Source organism: Gopherus evgoodei, chromosome 4 (assembly GCF_007399415.2).
Source record: "Gopherus evgoodei ecotype Sinaloan lineage chromosome 4, rGopEvg1_v1.p, whole genome shotgun sequence".
Taxonomy (NCBI): domain Eukaryota; kingdom Metazoa; phylum Chordata; order Testudines; family Testudinidae; genus Gopherus; species Gopherus evgoodei.
The window spans coordinates 69948682-69966001 of NC_044325.1; the positions used below are offsets into that span (position 1 = coordinate 69948682).

At 45.5% G+C, this 17320-nt stretch overlaps 1 protein-coding gene across 1 annotated transcript in view; it reads right to left on the reverse strand.

Moving 5' to 3' along the window:
* The window catches only part of TTC9 (tetratricopeptide repeat domain 9), a 36328-nt gene that overhangs the window by 2654 nt on the left and 16354 nt on the right, over window positions 1–17320 (reverse strand). Inside the window, exon 2 of the mRNA XM_030559673.1 lies at window positions 5931–6113. Coding sequence (XP_030415533.1) covers window positions 5931–6113 — 183 coding nt within the window. The remainder of the gene's footprint in view (window positions 1–5930; window positions 6114–17320) is intronic.

The following is a 17320-nucleotide window of genomic DNA, read 5'->3' on the forward strand; positions in this document are numbered from 1 at the left end:
GGGGAAGGAATGTGTCCTGACCTCCATGTGCAGAGTGCTGTGTGAGGCTACAGTGCTGTATAGGTGAGAAACTGAAAGCCTATTTCCTGGATAATTGTGCACTGCTACAGCATGTATAAAGTGTGTGGTTACTAATCTCTGACCCCAGCTGTGAGAAGAAGATCTGCTTGCTCTGAAGCATGAGGACTGCTATCCTGTGCGATTACTTCTCTAGATGGTTTCAGTACACACAATATTCTGGTTCATATGTAGCTAATCTTTTCTTGAATCCTCTAGAAGTACTTGCCTCAGTGAAGCCCTACAGCCGTGTAGCCAGCTGGCCTTTCCTAGTGCAGTGCCCCCGCCCCCTTTTCCCTGTCCACACCTCCCACCTCCCAGAGCTGGGAGCAGGGGATGTGGACAAGGGTAAGCGGGCTGAGGCTGGGGCCCACAGCTAGGGGCAGGGGCGGGGCCGCGAACGAAACCTTGGCCAGGAACTGAGGCCAGCAGGTGTGGGGTTGGCAGCCAGAGCAACCAGTGTGGAGCTCTGGGCCCAGAGCCAGCAGCAGGCACTGGGGCCAGAAGCGGAGCTGGGTGGTGCTTCCTACTTGCCCCCCATGGGAGCTGGCCTGGGCTCCAGCCATGCCTCCCACTGTTCCTCCACACTGGGGAACCAATGGCTTAGTGGAAGGAGAGGGAGGATGTTTTCACCTACACAGCAACCAAGGACAAAGTTGGCTGAGAAATAAGAATGCAAAAAGAGACAATTTTCATTGATATTGTCATTCAGAAATGGCTCCTTGCTGCCCGTCTTCCTTGTAAGGCCAACCAAGGCCAGTTTAAGTAAATTTGAGGCCCTGTGAAATCAGTCAATTAGGCTACTCTGTGCGCCAGGCCCAAGATTCCATGTGCAACCTCCTCTCCTCTCCTCATGAATTGCCCAGACTGCTCTACTACATCAGCTGGGGAGGGAACCTGCAAAGGGAGAAAAGAGAAACAGGTAACATGTCCAACACTGGTGGGTGAGATTGTTGTGTGCACTGAGAACATTATAGTGACAGGTTTCCTGTAAAAACAAGAAGGGGAAGCTAGGCCTATTGAGAAAAACAAGACACATCCAGATACCCCAAGGAGTTCCCGGTGAGTAGGAGTCAGCACCTGAGCCCCACTGGGAGGTTCTCAAGCTCTTCTAGGTGGGATTGGTTCCCCCTTCCAAGAGTCATCTTCAGCTGCAAGTCTAGCAGTTTGTCTGATCTGGTGTGGAGGCCAAGGATTCAGTGGTCATGGAGAGTAAACTATTTCCTCACCTTATACAGTGGCCCTTCCAGGTCAGGTCTAAGGTACATTCAGAGGGCAGCATGAGGAAGCTGTCTATGTTATATCTGTTCTGTGGATAAAGCACTTCCATATCCTGGGCTACTAATTCAGAATATTTCACACTTGCTGAGTGACCCTTTTAAGAAATTTAGAGCTGGTCCTGAACTAAAACCCTGGAATCTAAAAGCCCCAGACACTGGGAAATTCAGATGAGGACCTGGATCTGAATTTTGCAGCTTTGACCCACCTTTCTAAAAAAGAAAAGCAGTGAATGTGCAAGGTATGTGACCCCAAATAGAGGGGGGAGGATAATACCAGCTCAAACACTCTCTCTGTCCTCTGCACCCTCATTCAAATATCCATATCCTCTGCTGCTCCAGGAGCTGATGGGTTACAGCCTGTATGAGCTTCCCTACTGCACATATCTTGCATCTTGAATGTCTGCCCCGTGAAGGTGATAAGTGATAATTGAGTAAGCATGCTAGGAAATCACACACACACACACCCCGGGCTCGAAGGACCAACACACACACACACACACACACACACACACACACACACACACACACACACACACACACACACACACACACACACGGCTCGAAGGACCAGCTGGATGCCTGACAGAGGGGAAGAGGCAGAGTTCAGTGCATGATTGGGCAATCAGAGGCCACATCTCCCTCCAACCTCATGGGTAAGGGAGCCACTGACCCATGGCACAAATTCACCCACATGGAAAATTTCTCAAATGCTTTCTCCTATATCTCAGGAGCCAGGGGCAGAACAGGATGTAGCAGGATATGTGGCAGGAGACATTCTTACTGCAGGTTACCTAGGAATCTCCCAGGCAAGTCATGACATCTTCTCTCAAGCTCACACTTTTGTCAGAAAAATATACACAGCAGTTGGTTACAGAGCAAATGGAACCCTTTCTCTCGCTGCCTTTCCTTTGTTACTAATTCAGGAGTGGCCAGCCTGTGGTTCTGAAGTCTCATGTGGCTCTTCAGAAATTAATATGAGTCTCCTTGTATAGGTACTGACTCTGGGGATGGAGCTATAGGTGCCAACTCTCCAGTGTGCTGGGGAGGGTGCTCACTGCTTAACCCCTGGCTCTGCCACAGGCCCTGCCCCACCTCTACCCCTTCCTGCCCCCTCTCCTGAGCCTGCTATGCCCTTGCTCCTTTCCCTCTGAGCCTCCTGCAGGCCCCAAAACAGCTGATCAGGGGGGAGGGGGAAATGCTGATCAGCAGGGCCTGGTGGGCGGGGGGTTGCTGAAGTATTAATGTGGCTCTTTGGCAATATACATCAGTAAATTCTGGCTCCTTCTCAGGCTCAGGTTGGCCACCTCTGTACTAACTAATAATTCTCTGCACATTTTACCTCCTTGTTTTGCAACATTTCAATGCATTGCATAAACACCAATCAATTAAGCCTCTGTGAGAGAGCGAATGATGACTTTACAGTGGCAAAGCCTGCGGCAGAGAGAACTTAAGTGCCTTGGCCAAAGTCTTACAACAAGTCATTAGGAGAGATGGGTATAAAACCCAGGCTTCTTGATTCTTAGGACTGTGCTCATGCTAGTATATAAAGCTACCTTCTAAGGGAAAGTCTATTGCTTTCCTTGTGGTTTTGGTTTAGTGACTAGATAGAGCCTAGTGCTTAATACTCTCTGGTATCATGACTGTGACCTGTTTTGATTCCCAGTCCTTGTAGATCACAGAGATAGAAGGACACAGAAGGCAGACTCTGTGGCTAGAGTGCTACTCCACTCTGCTGGAAAACTGGGTTTTATTCCCCGTCTTTTGTATTTCCCTGCTACGAAACAAATAGAAGGGGCTGGGCCCATGTAGCCTAACTGCTGGCATTTGATGTTACCAGAAGGTCAACTCAAGTTCCTTCTTTGCTCCCAATTTCTATATGCCGTGACTAGTAAGAGTGATGGACAGGGTGAGGTGGAACAACATGTATGGTAAGGCCAAGGTTCCTCTGAAAACAAAGAGGCTTGTAAGTAAAACTGATATTTGGCTGCTTCAAAGTTCAAACCACTTTGAACTCTGCTATGTGGATAGCTCAGTGGTTTGAGCATTGCACCTGCTAAACCCAGGGTTGTGAATTCAGTCCTTGAGGGGGCCATTTAGGGAAGTGGGGTAAAAATCTGTCTGGGGATTGGTCCTCCTTTGAGCAGGGGGTTGGACTAAATGACCTCCTGAGCTCCCTTCCAACTTCTGATCACAGAGTTTATGAAAAGCTGCAGATAAGTTTTACATAATTAAAGTAGCCTCCCCTTTCCCTTTCCAAATTGTCTCCTCTAATGAGGGGAGTTACACAATTCTATTTTATTCTTTTCAGCTCTGCTTGTGATTGAGGTGGGAAGGTAGAGAAAAGGCCAATCCCAGCTCTGCTAACCTTTGATGGGGAACAAACAGCCTTAAGGGATTTGCTGTACTGACAAGCCTTTAGAACAGAGAAGCCCTCTGAGTGAATTCCTGCTTGCCATTTAAAAATTCCCTCTCTCAGGCAGAGTAGTTTTCCAGTGATTGATCTCTAAACCACTCTTATTAGACAGAGACATTGCACAGAACAAGATCATACTAATACTCAAAGTGCTTTCCCACTACTAATGAACTGACCCTTCAGACATAGGGAAGAGTGCCATCTCCATTTCACAGAGGGGGAACTCGGACAAGAGACATTAAGTGACTTATCCAAGATCATATAGTGAGAGTGTGGCAAAGTCAGGATTGGCACTGAAGTCATCTGACTCCCATTACTGTGGTTCAACAACCCCATCCTCCTTCCTTTCTATGAATGCTCTGGATTACTTACCTTTCCCCTACTGTATCCCCCAACTTTCAATAAATAGCCATAAATAAAACAGAATAAGGGCCTGAAATGTCATAGTAATGGTAAATAATACTAGAGAGGGATCTGGGCTGTAGAGTGCAGGTCCAGAGCTATCCTTCCCCTGAATTAAGGGCAGCCTGGGCCATCACCTAAGTATCATTGTAGCCTGTTGTGGTGCCTGAGGTCATTGCTTTTGAAGACTTAGGTATTTATCTTATAAAGAGATGAGAGCAACCAGACCATGTAATATTGCAGGGAATAAACAGCAGATAAGCATGCAGTAAAACTAGGGAGAAGCCAATTCAGATAATATAAGGACTGGAAACTTTGACTGAAATTTGAAACTATGCTGAACCTAAAAAAGAACAGGATAGCTTTTTATTTGACCCCCAGCCTGCCCCCTCCCTCTTTTTTTTTTTATGAGTCTCTGCATTTCCTGGCTCTGGCTGGAACTGAAAGCAGGAGGTGAAAACTGTACATTAAATGGGCTAAACTGTGCCTTTAAGCACATTAACTGAGCAAGGGAAACATGCACAGCTGTACTGGCCAAAGGCTTGAGGCACTCTGTCCATACCATGGCAGATGGAAGCAGAATGCCTCATGAAAGATTCCAGCACTCACTACACCTATTCATTTTTACAACTGTACACTCATGCTTGCATTTTCCTGCAGTGACCATGTCCTCACTCCAGCTGGACACAACTCCTCTGGGGCATCAAGCACTGGCAGCTGTGTTAGCCAGCCTCCCTGCTCCCCCTTCTGCTCAGAGAGCACTAGCTGCAGCATTCTACCAGGCCTCAGGGCCCAGTCCAACTCCCTTTCCCACACAAGCTGGAGAAATCACTCTTGGCTTATGTTTGTGTATGGCATCTATTTCCATTTCCATTTAAGTTTTCCTTCGATCCTTATAACTTTTCCCTTATTTTCTCAGAACTGTTTTAAAAAAAATACTTTGGTGGGTTTAATCTCCATGCCTATGTAGAGACGTGACAAACTCTTCAAATATCTGTGTCAAAGGGCAGTCAAAGCTGGCACCAGCAAGTCATGAATAATAGAGCCAGAAAGACAAAGCTGCCCTGTGTTACTGAAGCGAACAGCCCTGGGCATGTGCTCAACAGCCCGTACTTTTGTTTGGAGTACGTTACTACAAGGGCCAAGAAACCTTATAGGCCAGTTTAATCATGCAGCCATCGTGCTGGCAGAAAATAAAAACGTTTTTGTTGTTACTGGGCAAATAGGTGGTGGGTTCCTAAACAGGGACCTAACTGATTCCATGGTAAAAGTTAAAGAACGTGGACTGGTGAGTGGGGGAGATGAGGGTGCCTGTCTGGTGGGGCACAGAGACCTGCCTCCACTGAGATGATGGAAGGTGTGGATGTTAGCAATGACCAATGGCCTCCTAATTTCCCTATGGAGAAGATGCAGGTGTGTCCTCCTGATGGTCACTTTCAGAGATGCAGGAATCCCTGGGCCTGGGGGAGGGGAGCAGTGGGGAGATAGACATCTCCACATGCTTCTCTTCTTCTTTCCCCGCCCCATAAAAGAGGTTCTCACAATACCATCTTCCAGGCTCTGCTGCAGCCTCAGCAGTGGTCAAAAGCGAATACCTTTCAGGCAATGTCACTGCAAAGCTGCTGTGCTATCAATGAATTCTTGAAAGGAAATATAACTAGACATAGTAGGCCATGTTCATCCCTGGTAAAACTGATGCAGCTAAACCGGAGATGGATTTGGCTCAATGAAAGGAAGAGCAAAGGCTGTGAGTGTGAAAATCTTGTGGCTACCAGTACCTGTTGGCTGTCGGGACCTTGCTTCTTTCAAATAATCCAGTGCCTTGTTGAAGTCACCAAGGTGGTAGAAAGCTACGCCTGATCGATAGAGTGCCTTGAAGTTCTCGCCTTCCTTCTTAAGCACTTTGAGACAATACTCCTTGACTCGCTCATAATTCACCAGCTCGGCCTGGAGCAGACATGCTGCAGGACATGAGAACAGGGAGAGAGAAATGAACAGGGTCTGTTAGACTCTTATTCTGTCACCTCCCCACAGCCACTGGGAGGAAGATAAAGGTTGAGCTAGGGGTATGGCTCCAAAAGGTACGCAGTCAAATAGTTTAAACATCAAATCCAACTTCTCAAACTGAATATAAAGGTTTTACTTTTGCAATTTCAGTGAGGATAGGCTGTTTTTGCAAGGGGAGCAGGGATTTAAACTCCTCCCCCTACAGAGTTGGAAGTCCAAGTCCAATAGCTTTGTGCTAGTGGCTGAGAAACAAGAAGTGAAGCTGACTAAAACAAAAAGAAACACAGTATCCAATCACAATAAAGTACAAAAATTGATTACCCTGCTTCATAAAAGTAGAAAATAAACTAGATTAATTTTTTTTAGCTTTAATAATCCAAGGTTATCAAAATACAAGTAAGGACTCTATTTTATAAATATGATGATTGACAGTGACCTTTAACTGCCTCTGATCCAGTGGATTAGGAGTCAGGCAGCAAAGCTAATGGCATGGAAATCTTTGAACTGATCCCTGTGAGGGCACCTTTCAACTGAAGATCTGAAAGCCCAAACAGTGGAGCTGATCCTGCAACCCTTCCTTATTCCAAAAGTCCCACTGATTGCTTACTGAATACATAAATAAGGATTGTACGATCTGGCCTGTTAGATAATTAAGCCTCATATTATTAAATATAAACTCCTACCGGGCACTGGAATGTTTAATACCCATCTTAACCGATGGGCAAAATGAGGCACAGAGATGATACAGGACATGCAATGATCGGGGTGAATCAGTAGAGAGCTGGGAATAGGAACCAGGAACAGCCTCTTACTCTAGTCATCAACATCAGTTCCCCTAAACTGGAGGCTTGCATTGCTGTGTGCCCTGTTGGCAGGCACTGGGCACAGACAATGAAGACTGGCTGCTCAGCTGGAGGAGACAGCCCCACCTCCTGTTCAACCCGTGATGGGGCTCTCAAGCTGCCCCTCCGCTCCCTAGCTGTGTTGAGCTCACTCCCTCTAGTGGCAGAAGCTTCAGCGCTCTTCCTTTCCCCACTCCAACCATTTCCAGCTGCAAGCACAGGAGGATGAAAGGGGCTCCAGAGCTCCCTGTTCCTATGTTGTCCCGGTGCCACCTGTACTCTGGGTAAGGGGAAGGAACGAGCACTGTTCAACAAACAGAATTTCCATCTCATGAGAAATTCCGGTATTTCAACATTTGGGTTCCACCCGAAACAGGATGAAAAATTGATTCTACATGCAGAAAAAACCTGGCAGGACCATGGACCACCTGTGTATGTTAGTTTTGATTTAAACACTATATTCTGGTAGAGCCTCATGGCTCTAAGCAGAAACTCCTAATCATGTGTTCCTCACAGATAGCTGCTGTCAGTAGAGAACATAGTGTATTTCAAAACACCTACTCACCGACTATTTGAGTAGTAAAATTATTGCGCAAAGGTATTTCCTGGTCCAGTTTTGTCTTTTTCTATTTGTCCATCATTGATTTCTTGCTGTTTCTCTAATGCAGCTTGAAATGAATGTGCCTTGTTTTTCTTTCTTTTTTTAAAGCTTCTTATAAAAATGGTTGTGTGACTTCAGTACTGGCTTGACAGTCCTGGAGACTGGAGTCCTCTATTTATCCACTGAACAGGTATAGCACCGAGAGTAGCTTCCCACATGCTGCCCATCCAACATGCCCTATCCTGTTCTGGAGAGACCAGCTCTTGGAGTGAGTGGAAGGGGAGTTTATTGTCCCTGGTTCTTTCGCTCCTTGATCTCTCCAGTTATAGTAATAGAAATGTCTCTGTAAAAATGACAGATTTACTCAGACTACCTCAAATATTCCATAGTAAAACTTGCTCTACTGATTTTTTTTTTTTTTTAAACTGGCAGTTCCACAAACTCAACCCGTGTTCTGAAAACCTAGCTGGGCTCCTTCTTGTGACATTAGCAATAAAGATTCTGCAAACATAATTTAGCTACTGCTGCTGTCTTTGCTGATGCACAAGACATAGTGGAGTTGATTCTATGGGGCTAACATACTGAACACTTGTTTGTCTCAGCAAAGTGAGCAGATTTAACAGGAAAGTGCAGGAAATAACTATGGTGAGTGAGAAGAGGTCATTCTGTTACTTTTCTAACTCTCTCAAGGGAGTGTCCCTTACAAATATTTAGTAACATGTATTCTTATACTCATTTTGCTTCAGTGAGAACCATCTCCTTTCTCCATAGTATTAGAGATGATTGTGGATATTACTTTATAATGTAAATCTTGAAGCTGTTAATAAAACATCTTTTTAAAACTTTCTTCCTAAGTCGGTCAGGGAAGGATTGTTTTTAAAAAGTTGTTATTCCTAAATAGACTTGTATATCTGAGGCTGGCAATGTTTCTTTATGGTATCAAACATTTCATCACCCTGGCTCTCTTGGGAATAGGTCTCCGGTGAGGCCTTTTCAGGTACAGGCTGTTCTCGAGGAGACCAAAAGAGACTGTGGTTTATACAGCCCTTCCTCCCTCTCCCTTGATATAAAACTGGTGCTGCCCTACACAACAACCTTTACAATACGTTTTAAATGCTTGGAAGAATGTGCCATTCTTGAAGAAGTACTTTTCTTTCCAACTTCGCATGTAGGGAATCTTTTCCAGTAGCAGTGTTGTTTAATGGTTAGCCTATTGTGGCTGAGTTTTATTCTCAGCTCTGCTAGTGACTATGTGAACTTGGGGAAACATAACCTCTTTGCTTCTGTTTTACTCATCTATAAAATTACACACCTCACAGCAGAGGTGCTGGAACTATTTTTATAGTGGGGGTGCTGAGAGCCATTGAAGCAAACTGTAAACCCTGTTTATAATGACAACCACTTTAAGCCGGGGGTGCAGCAGCACCCATGGCTCACAGGGTGGTTGAGCTTCTACATTATTGTCTATAGGTACCGACTCCGTGGGTGCTCTGGGGCTGAAGCACCCATGGGAGAAAAATGGTGGCTGCTGAGCACCCACTGGCAGCCCCCCGATCAGCGCCTCCCTCCCTGTGCTGTTTCGGGGCATGCGGGAGGCTTGGGGGGAGGGGAGGAATGAGAATGCGGTGCGCTTGGGGGAGGAGATGAGGTGGGGCAGGGGTGGAGCAGGGTGGGGGTGTGGCATTGAGGGAAGGAGTGGAGTGGGGCAGGTCCTGGGACAGAGCCAGAGGTTGAGCACCCCCAGCACAATGAAAAGTCGGCACCTATGGTCCATAAAGTGCTTTGAGATCATCAAGTAAAACATGCTACAGGAGGGCAAGGTATTCTTGCTAGCAAAAGCTCTGAGGGAGGTCTCTGGCCACCTAATTTTGCAACTGAATGTTACTGTCTAAGTAGAGATGTGTGGAATGTGGCCACTTTGGTTCATTTGTCTAATTCTGCACAGCGTAGGACTAAACACCACAGTGGTTAAAATGCTAGCAGAGCTGCCCCAGATCTACAGCTTGCACCATTGTTGGGCCCTCTTGGCAATGGTAGGAAGTTTAAAGGAAAAATGGCCAGGACCTTAGCTACACTAGTTTCATTTTGAGGAACCCCAAAAATTCAAAGCAAAGCACATCTGAAACTGTCATGTTTCACCTGTTTTTCAACAGAAATCTCCCCAGCAGCCTTGGGGAACCAGCCAGTTTACCAAAACAGCCCAGCTTAACCCAAAATGTTGTAAATTTTTGGGTGTTAGGAGTTTGTAATGAAATCTAAAATAAGGGTATTTGGGTTTTGGTAAAGAGAAACTGCTGAGCTTCAGTTCATCTGCAAATTTGACACCATCAGCTCAGGATTAAACAAAGACTGTGAATGGTTTGCCAACTACAAAACCAGTTTCTCCTCCCTTGGTTTTCACACTTCAACTGCTAGAACAGGGCCTCATCCTCCCTGATTGAACTAACCGCATTATCTCTAGCTTGCCTGCATATATATACCTGCCCCTGGACATTTCCTCTGCATGCATCTGAGGAAGTGGGTATTCACCCACGAAAGCTCATGCTCCAAAACGTCTGTTAGTCTATAAGGTGCCACAGGATTCTTTGCTGCTTTTACAGATCCAGACTAACACGGCTACCCCTCTGATACTGGGTTTTGGTAAAGAAGTTTAAGGTCTGGACTATGCTGTGATTTTTGCCACTGGTGTAGCTGCACCAGAGCAAACCCTCTAGTATAGACACAATTTATACCAATGTCTAAAATCGCACCGCAGACCAGATCTAAGATCTATCCACCTTTATGAAACAGTAAACGGAGTGAGCCAAATTACTATGGAAACCAGATTAGTATATCCCTATCCTTCTGGACCAATGCACCTGGCATGTTCCTCAGGTGTCGTGCATGGTGTTAGTCATTATCACAGATTCCATTCGCTATTCTCCCTATAGGATTAAAAAAAATGCTTTGCCAGAGAGAATGTCTTGAGTCACAAATTTATATTTCACACAGTTCAGGGGTGTTTGGATCTGTGGTTTCAGGGCAGTTCATTATTACAGGCAGGGCTGGTACCACTACCTATTATTAATGTTGCCAGGCACTTCCCATTATAACATTTTTGTTTTCAGTTGTTATAACTGCCAAACTTTAACAGTTTCATCTGAATTTTTCCATAATGGGTGTTCGCCTCAGGCTGATTTCCCTCCCCCTGCCCCCACCCATAATGGTTCATCTATTTCAGAGAACAAGCCCGGGAAAAATACATGCTTCATACACATTGAGTAGAAAATTTAGATTTTAGTTGCTACATTCCTTGAAAATTCTGTCCAGGCTGGACATGCTCCAGCCTGAGGTTAAGCAGGACTTTCCCTGCAATTCCTGCTCTGCACTATTGCTCATGTTGGGTCCAGGTCTGGGTCAGGGTCCAGGCACCAGAACTGAGAGCAGGGAGACTGTCTCTTGTGCGCTCCGTGACACCTTCCTGGACCCAGGCTTTATGGATTAGGAAGTTGCCTGAGTCGAATGGAGATGGGACAAGAGCTGGCTCATGGTGGGGAGTAAATTGGGACAAGGAACTTGGGGTGAGGGAGATGGAGAGCAGAAACTGGAACAGAGGCTGGAGGGGGCAGAGGAAAACTGGGACCGGAAGTTATGGTGGACAAATAGCCTGTGACTGGGTGAGCAAGGAGACTAGGACTAGGATCTGGGAAAAGAAATAGGTTGTGGGGGGAGTGGGAGCCAGTAGGTATTTGGAGGGATGGACCAAGACTGGATGAGGTGCTGGGGGAGACAGGGACTGGCTGGGAAAGGGGACTGGGACTGAGAACCAGGGGGATGAAGTGAAGGATGTGAGAGGGGAGGGGAAACAAATCTGAGGAGGAGCTGGGGTGCAGGTAGAGAACTGGGACTGGCTGGGCAGAGAAACTAGGCCATAGAGCCTGGGAGAGGGCCATTGAGATTGGATGAGGAGCCCAGGAAGGGAGAGGAGGCTTTAAAGCCAGTGGGGATGTGGCTGAGGGTTCCTGAGGAAGAACTAGTATGTGACCATGTAATGAAAGTGTATATCATAATGAATGAGTTAAGCTTGCACAGAAACTTTAATTTTGGTATCTCCTAACTTGAGTGTCTGATTTTGCAACCTTAATAGTGTTGTTTTTAAGGTATAATTTGTGTCTGTTATCTAATTTATATCTATATCAAGAGAGAGAAATGGAAGGGGAGGGAGGCAAGCAGGCCAGCTGAGAATCCAAACTAACCTCAGGTTCGCGGTATCTGGAATCAGGGTTTTGTTCTAGGCCCATCTCTAGTCTTCAGAGGGCACTGCTTACGTGTAAACCTCACTTTTTAACCTCTGCTAAATTCTATGACAAGATTCCAAACTGGCAAGGGAAAAAAGCGCCACAAGGGATGAAAAGGAACTTGAGACAGCTTTATAATATGGGGGCAGAACAGAGGCTGTATCAGATCCTTCTCTTCCTCTACACACAAGTGGGCTGCACTTTTCAAAGATGTTAGCCAGAGTTCCCAACATACCCTCAAAGAGTGAAGATTAGAAGTATTCTTTGTTAGAGAAATGCCACATCCTTTAACGCTCCAGATCTGAGCGAATCATTAGGATCTGAAGAGTTTCCAGACCTTGTAATATTCCATATCCCAAGCCTGAAAACAAAGGGGATTTTCTGGCTCCGCACCAATAAGATGCTAATTATAGCCATCTTGATAACGTCTAGCAATAATCTGATTAGTTGATGACTAGTTCCTGGACTGCCTTAATGGGATGAGCAGGGAAAATTAAAGTGACAGTACAATTTTCTAATAAGAAGCAGCTCTCATTTACTCCTCTACACCTACCAAGGCTGTGTAAATATGCCTGCTTGTTACTACATGCAGGAGACTGTATATGAATTTAAAATCCAGATTGCATGACATGCTGGCACCCTCTCTGCAGGGGCTGATTAATGCTAAATGAGGTGTGGATATACCAACACTGAGGGTCCCAGGTAGCCTCTTCTTCCAAGCCTCCATCCCTTTCCTTTCAGCCTAGTTCTCCATTCCCAGTTCTGACAGTTCCTCTCAGCTAAACCTTCCTGGACAGATTCTTTCCTAACCTTCTAGGATGGGCCATTTCTCTGCTGCTTGAGTTCTGGATATTCCTGCCATGTGATACAAAGGGTCATTGTGCTGCTGTCTGTAAGAGTCTGGCTGGCACAGGTGCGCAATCCTTATTGGTAAAGTTCACCTATTTGTAAAAATAAGTTTTCTAAACTCTTTTCAGAAACGTCACCCTCTCCCTATCACCACAATTATGAATGGTGCTTATGTCTCCCTGCTAGGAATTAGCTGTAAAATGGTGGCTATCAGGAAGTCTTGCATCAGGATATAGTTTGAGATACAGGAAACGGAGCTCATCATTTGAATGTGTAAACACTTAACTTACAACAGCTATGAAAGTTTCTTGCCTTTCCCATGCATTCAAATGCTGTACTTGATCTTCTGTGTCTCAAACTTTCATCAGACTTACAAGGGGGCAGTGGCCTGTTTGAATGCTAATTATTCTTTTTTAAAAGTTATCTTTTTAGACAGTAAGACGTTTTATGCTTCTTTTTCATTTGCTGCAGTGACAAGAATCTCAGTTATATGAAGTTGCAGTTTTCCTTTATAACAAAACTAAATTTCTATGGCAAAGATAACCCTAGTGGAATTACAATCTAAGTTTTCAACTGGTTCTCATGGCTTCCAGTTGGCTTGGTAAGTCTTGGAGCACAGCAATGAGTATATTGGGCTACAGCTTCCTATAGTTACTGCCCTCCAAATGAAACCAACACAGACCAACCAAAGTAGCCTAACAGAATTTCCGCTGGGACACAGCAAAAGGAATGGTCAAATGATGGCAGGCAGACGAGTTAGACTTTGTGGCAAACTCCGTCTCAAAATGTGCAACAATAAGTCCTCGTTCCAACAAAATAAAAAGGTGACAGTAGAAAGAGGCCCCAAACAAGATCCTCTAATTCAAGCCCCTTTGAATTTCATGGAAAGGGGATTCAGGAGCTCTGTGTTCTCAGTGATAGTCACACAATGAGTCAAATAGCAGAGCCAAGAACAAAGCCTGGTTCCCTGCAATAACCAGTAGGTCATGTTGATTCCATAAACATTTCTCTCCCCTGCAGCCAGTCTGTCTGTCTGTCTGTCTCTCTCTCTCTCTCTTTTGGTCACGGTTGCTGCTGTTGTTCTGGTAGGTTAAATCCTCTAGAGGTTTCCTTCTTTCTGACCTCACTTAGAATGATCCCAGTAATTCCTGACCTAGCTTTATCTTTTAAAGTCAATACTCATCTAGCCCAGCTGCCTGTGTTTTGCCTTTTGAATCTATTCCAGAGTCCCTTTGTTATTGTTTATTTCTGTCAAGCTTTTTCCACCCATACTGAATCTTTCTCTCCCCAGAGCCCCAGTTCCATGTCACATCCTCCTTCCCTGTTGCTTTATCCTCCTGTCAGTGCCATTAAAATGCTTCTTTCTCCCATTGGAGCCCCATGGTTGGCTTTGGTAGAACTAGTCTCTTGTCATTTCTGTAGAGCAATAGCAGATAATATCTGAAGAGGGATCAGCAAATTCATTAGATGTACCATGACTCCAGAGACCAGGAAGGCGTTTTAGGCAGAGAGTATGGCCATAAGGCTGGTGTTTAGAGTACAACAAGAGGCTTGCTGCAGAGGCCAAAGTTCTCTGAATTTCTAGTTTAGTTGGGCCACAAAACAGATCCTTGGTAGCAAGGTCTTGGACACCTATCTATTGGGCAAATAGCTTCTACAAGCATATATTGTGTGTAAAGTTATTGGGGATCCTTTCCAATGAAAGGTGCTACATAGCTGGAATAGCTACATGGCCAAAGAGGGGTCCTGAATGAATGATGGTCAGCTTAAACATGCTCAAGACCAGATAGGGGGATGTTGGTAGGAAGGGAGAAGCATCTGGAGGAAGTGACAGCAGTAGAGAGAAAAGAATCTAAAGCTGGCTTGAAGACTATGACCATTCTCCTCAGATGAAGTCATTGACAGTCATCCATGCCATTATTTCCTGCACGCTGGATTTCTGCCAATGGGTTCAATTTGGAGCTGCCCTTGATGATCACTCAGAGGCTAAAAGCTAGTGCATTATCCTGCCCAGTAAACCAAGTAAGCTAACATGGGCACACAACACCTGGGCTCCATGGCCTGCCTGCCCTGGATGTTGTTCACTTTCTGGTACAGCTGAAGGTGTTCATGATTATCTATAAGGTTCTGTAGAGATTGAGAGCAGGTTATCTTCAAGACCTCCTCTCATCCATGCCTCATCATGGCATTTACTATTGGAACTGGAATGCTCTCACCATCTATTCTCAAGTTTGAGCATTGTGTACTCAGCATCCTTGTCCTGATCAGGAGTGCAGTAACACTTTCACCTGACAATCTGTTACTTTTCTGGAATGTACCTTTGTGATTGCAACCAGTCCCTCGTCCAGTTCAGCTGTAATTTCTCTCCTGTTCTTTACTACCAGATACAGAGTTACCTTTGTATTATTGACATACCTCCTAGACATCCCTCTATGGATGCCAGGACAGCAATGGATTGCTGACCTTCCCTAAAGAGCATTAGGTCCTATCCTCTCCTGACTCCAGGACCTTCAAATTCTCACACACTTTAGGTACAGTGTACATGAAGGATAGAAAATGTAAAGCCTGTCACTCTGGCCGGCTTATTTATTTGCTCTGACCTAGGGTCCAGGACTTGAACTACACTCCACCTTGTTTAAAATGTAACTCAGTGTTAAGCAAGGAACAAACAGGGAGAGGTGCTCCTCTTATTTAAACGCCAAGCCATTCAAATTCTGTACCAATGGTCATTTTAGTACTCTGACTTCCCACATTAAGGCCAAATCTGCACTGCAGACTTCTGTCACCACAGTTGTGGTGGTCAGGGATGTGAAGAGGTCTGATTCTTGACCAACATACTTGTACTAGCTGAAGCCCCTACCTTAGATGCAGTTATATTGGTAAAGTTTTTATCCCAAGTAGAAAGTTTATCTGCAGAAGCTAGGAACATAGGAACTGCTGTAATGGATCAGACCAACAGGTCATCCAGTATAATATCCTGTCTCTGACAGTGACTAGTTATGTTGTTCAAAGGAAGGTACAAGAAACCCAATAATTAACCACTATGGAATCACCTGGCCATGGACACCTGCCCTCAGCTTGAGTCTTTGCGCATCCAACATAATCCCAAGCAAGTTAGTTTGGCCCTGAAACAAAGTTTAATATCCATTGTAAAACTCTGATCCTGCCTAATGTAGCTGTGAAAGTTCTTATTAGTTGTAAGTGTCTAATCCTTTTCTAAATCCTATTAGGTTATTTCCCTCAATGACACCTTGCGACAAGCAGTTCCACAGATAAATTATGCATTCGGTTAAAGTGTTTCCTTTTACTACTACACTTTAATTCTTTCTTTTAAAAAAAAATCTATTAACCACAGGAACTGGCATGGCTCCCTCCTTGCTTCCAGTTATACCAGAGCAGTTGGGGATAGGAATGTAGTAATATACACATAAAAGAATTCTGATATTTCTTCTCTGTGATTCCTACATGGCTTTGGATATTATGCTGCTTTTGTTTTCTTGGAGCATGAACACACTGTCAAGGCTTGAGCCCTTAATCGCTGCAAATAATTTAAGAGGATAGTTGCCAGGGATTTGAATTACAGTTGTGTTTAAAAAAAATAAAAATTGGTGTCTGAAGTAGGAGTTGAAGTGTAACTCTCTGCTACACCCTTTGACACAAGAATCATGGCCTGGGATATGGAGTGGGTTCCAATTTAATTTTTTGTTTTGAAGTTCCAAAAAAGAGTGGCCAGAGTCTCTTTTCAGGGCTACGGACAGGTCAAGGCAATGCAAGACCCTGGGGACACCATGATAGAGGCCCACTCCTTTCCATGGCTTCACTCCTGCAGACCCAACCCTGTAGTGGCGGAGTAGGGGCTGTCTCCCTGTAGAGGCAGGGGCAGTAGCATGGACCCCATTCCTCCCTGCAGGAGCAGCAGTGGGGTGCCCCCCTCATAAGTAGCTGGAATGGTTATCGTCCTAGAGAGACCAGGGTAGCAGGAAGGGAAACCTCCCCAGGATGTACTGCTTCGGTGGTTAGGCAGGGCTCAGTGCACGCTTCTCCTGCGGCCACGTACACAATCTTCTGCTGCAGTGGTGTTGGCAGGGCACCTAGAGTTGTAGGTCTTAACATCCCATTGTGACACATGGAGCAGTTCACCTCACAGAGCTGTTGCTTTAGGCTGTTTGCGGACTACGGCAGAAATCACTGCTTTGAGCACACTTCATCTCCGAGAACTGAAAACTGTGGGCTAGACTGTGACTTTGGGCATAGCCCAGAACAAGGGGGGGGGGGGCCCGCGGGAATCAGTGCAGGAGTAGCCCCAGGAGGCACTGTGACTCTGGGATATACCTCCGTGTTCCTTGCTTCTCAGAGTAGGGGGTCCATACCACTCCAGCTCAGCAACTCTGGTCAGTGAATATGGGGGATGGATCCAAGGCAAGGCTGCAGTGCACCTATTCTCTGTCCCTCCTGCCCATCTTTGCTGGGAGGCAGTAAATGGGTGAGTAGCCTGCTGCCTGGACCCAACAGCTGACTATTTCAGATTGGCAAAGACCTTGAGTGAACCAGTGGGCAGATGTGAAGTCACAGCCACAACAGGCTACACAGAG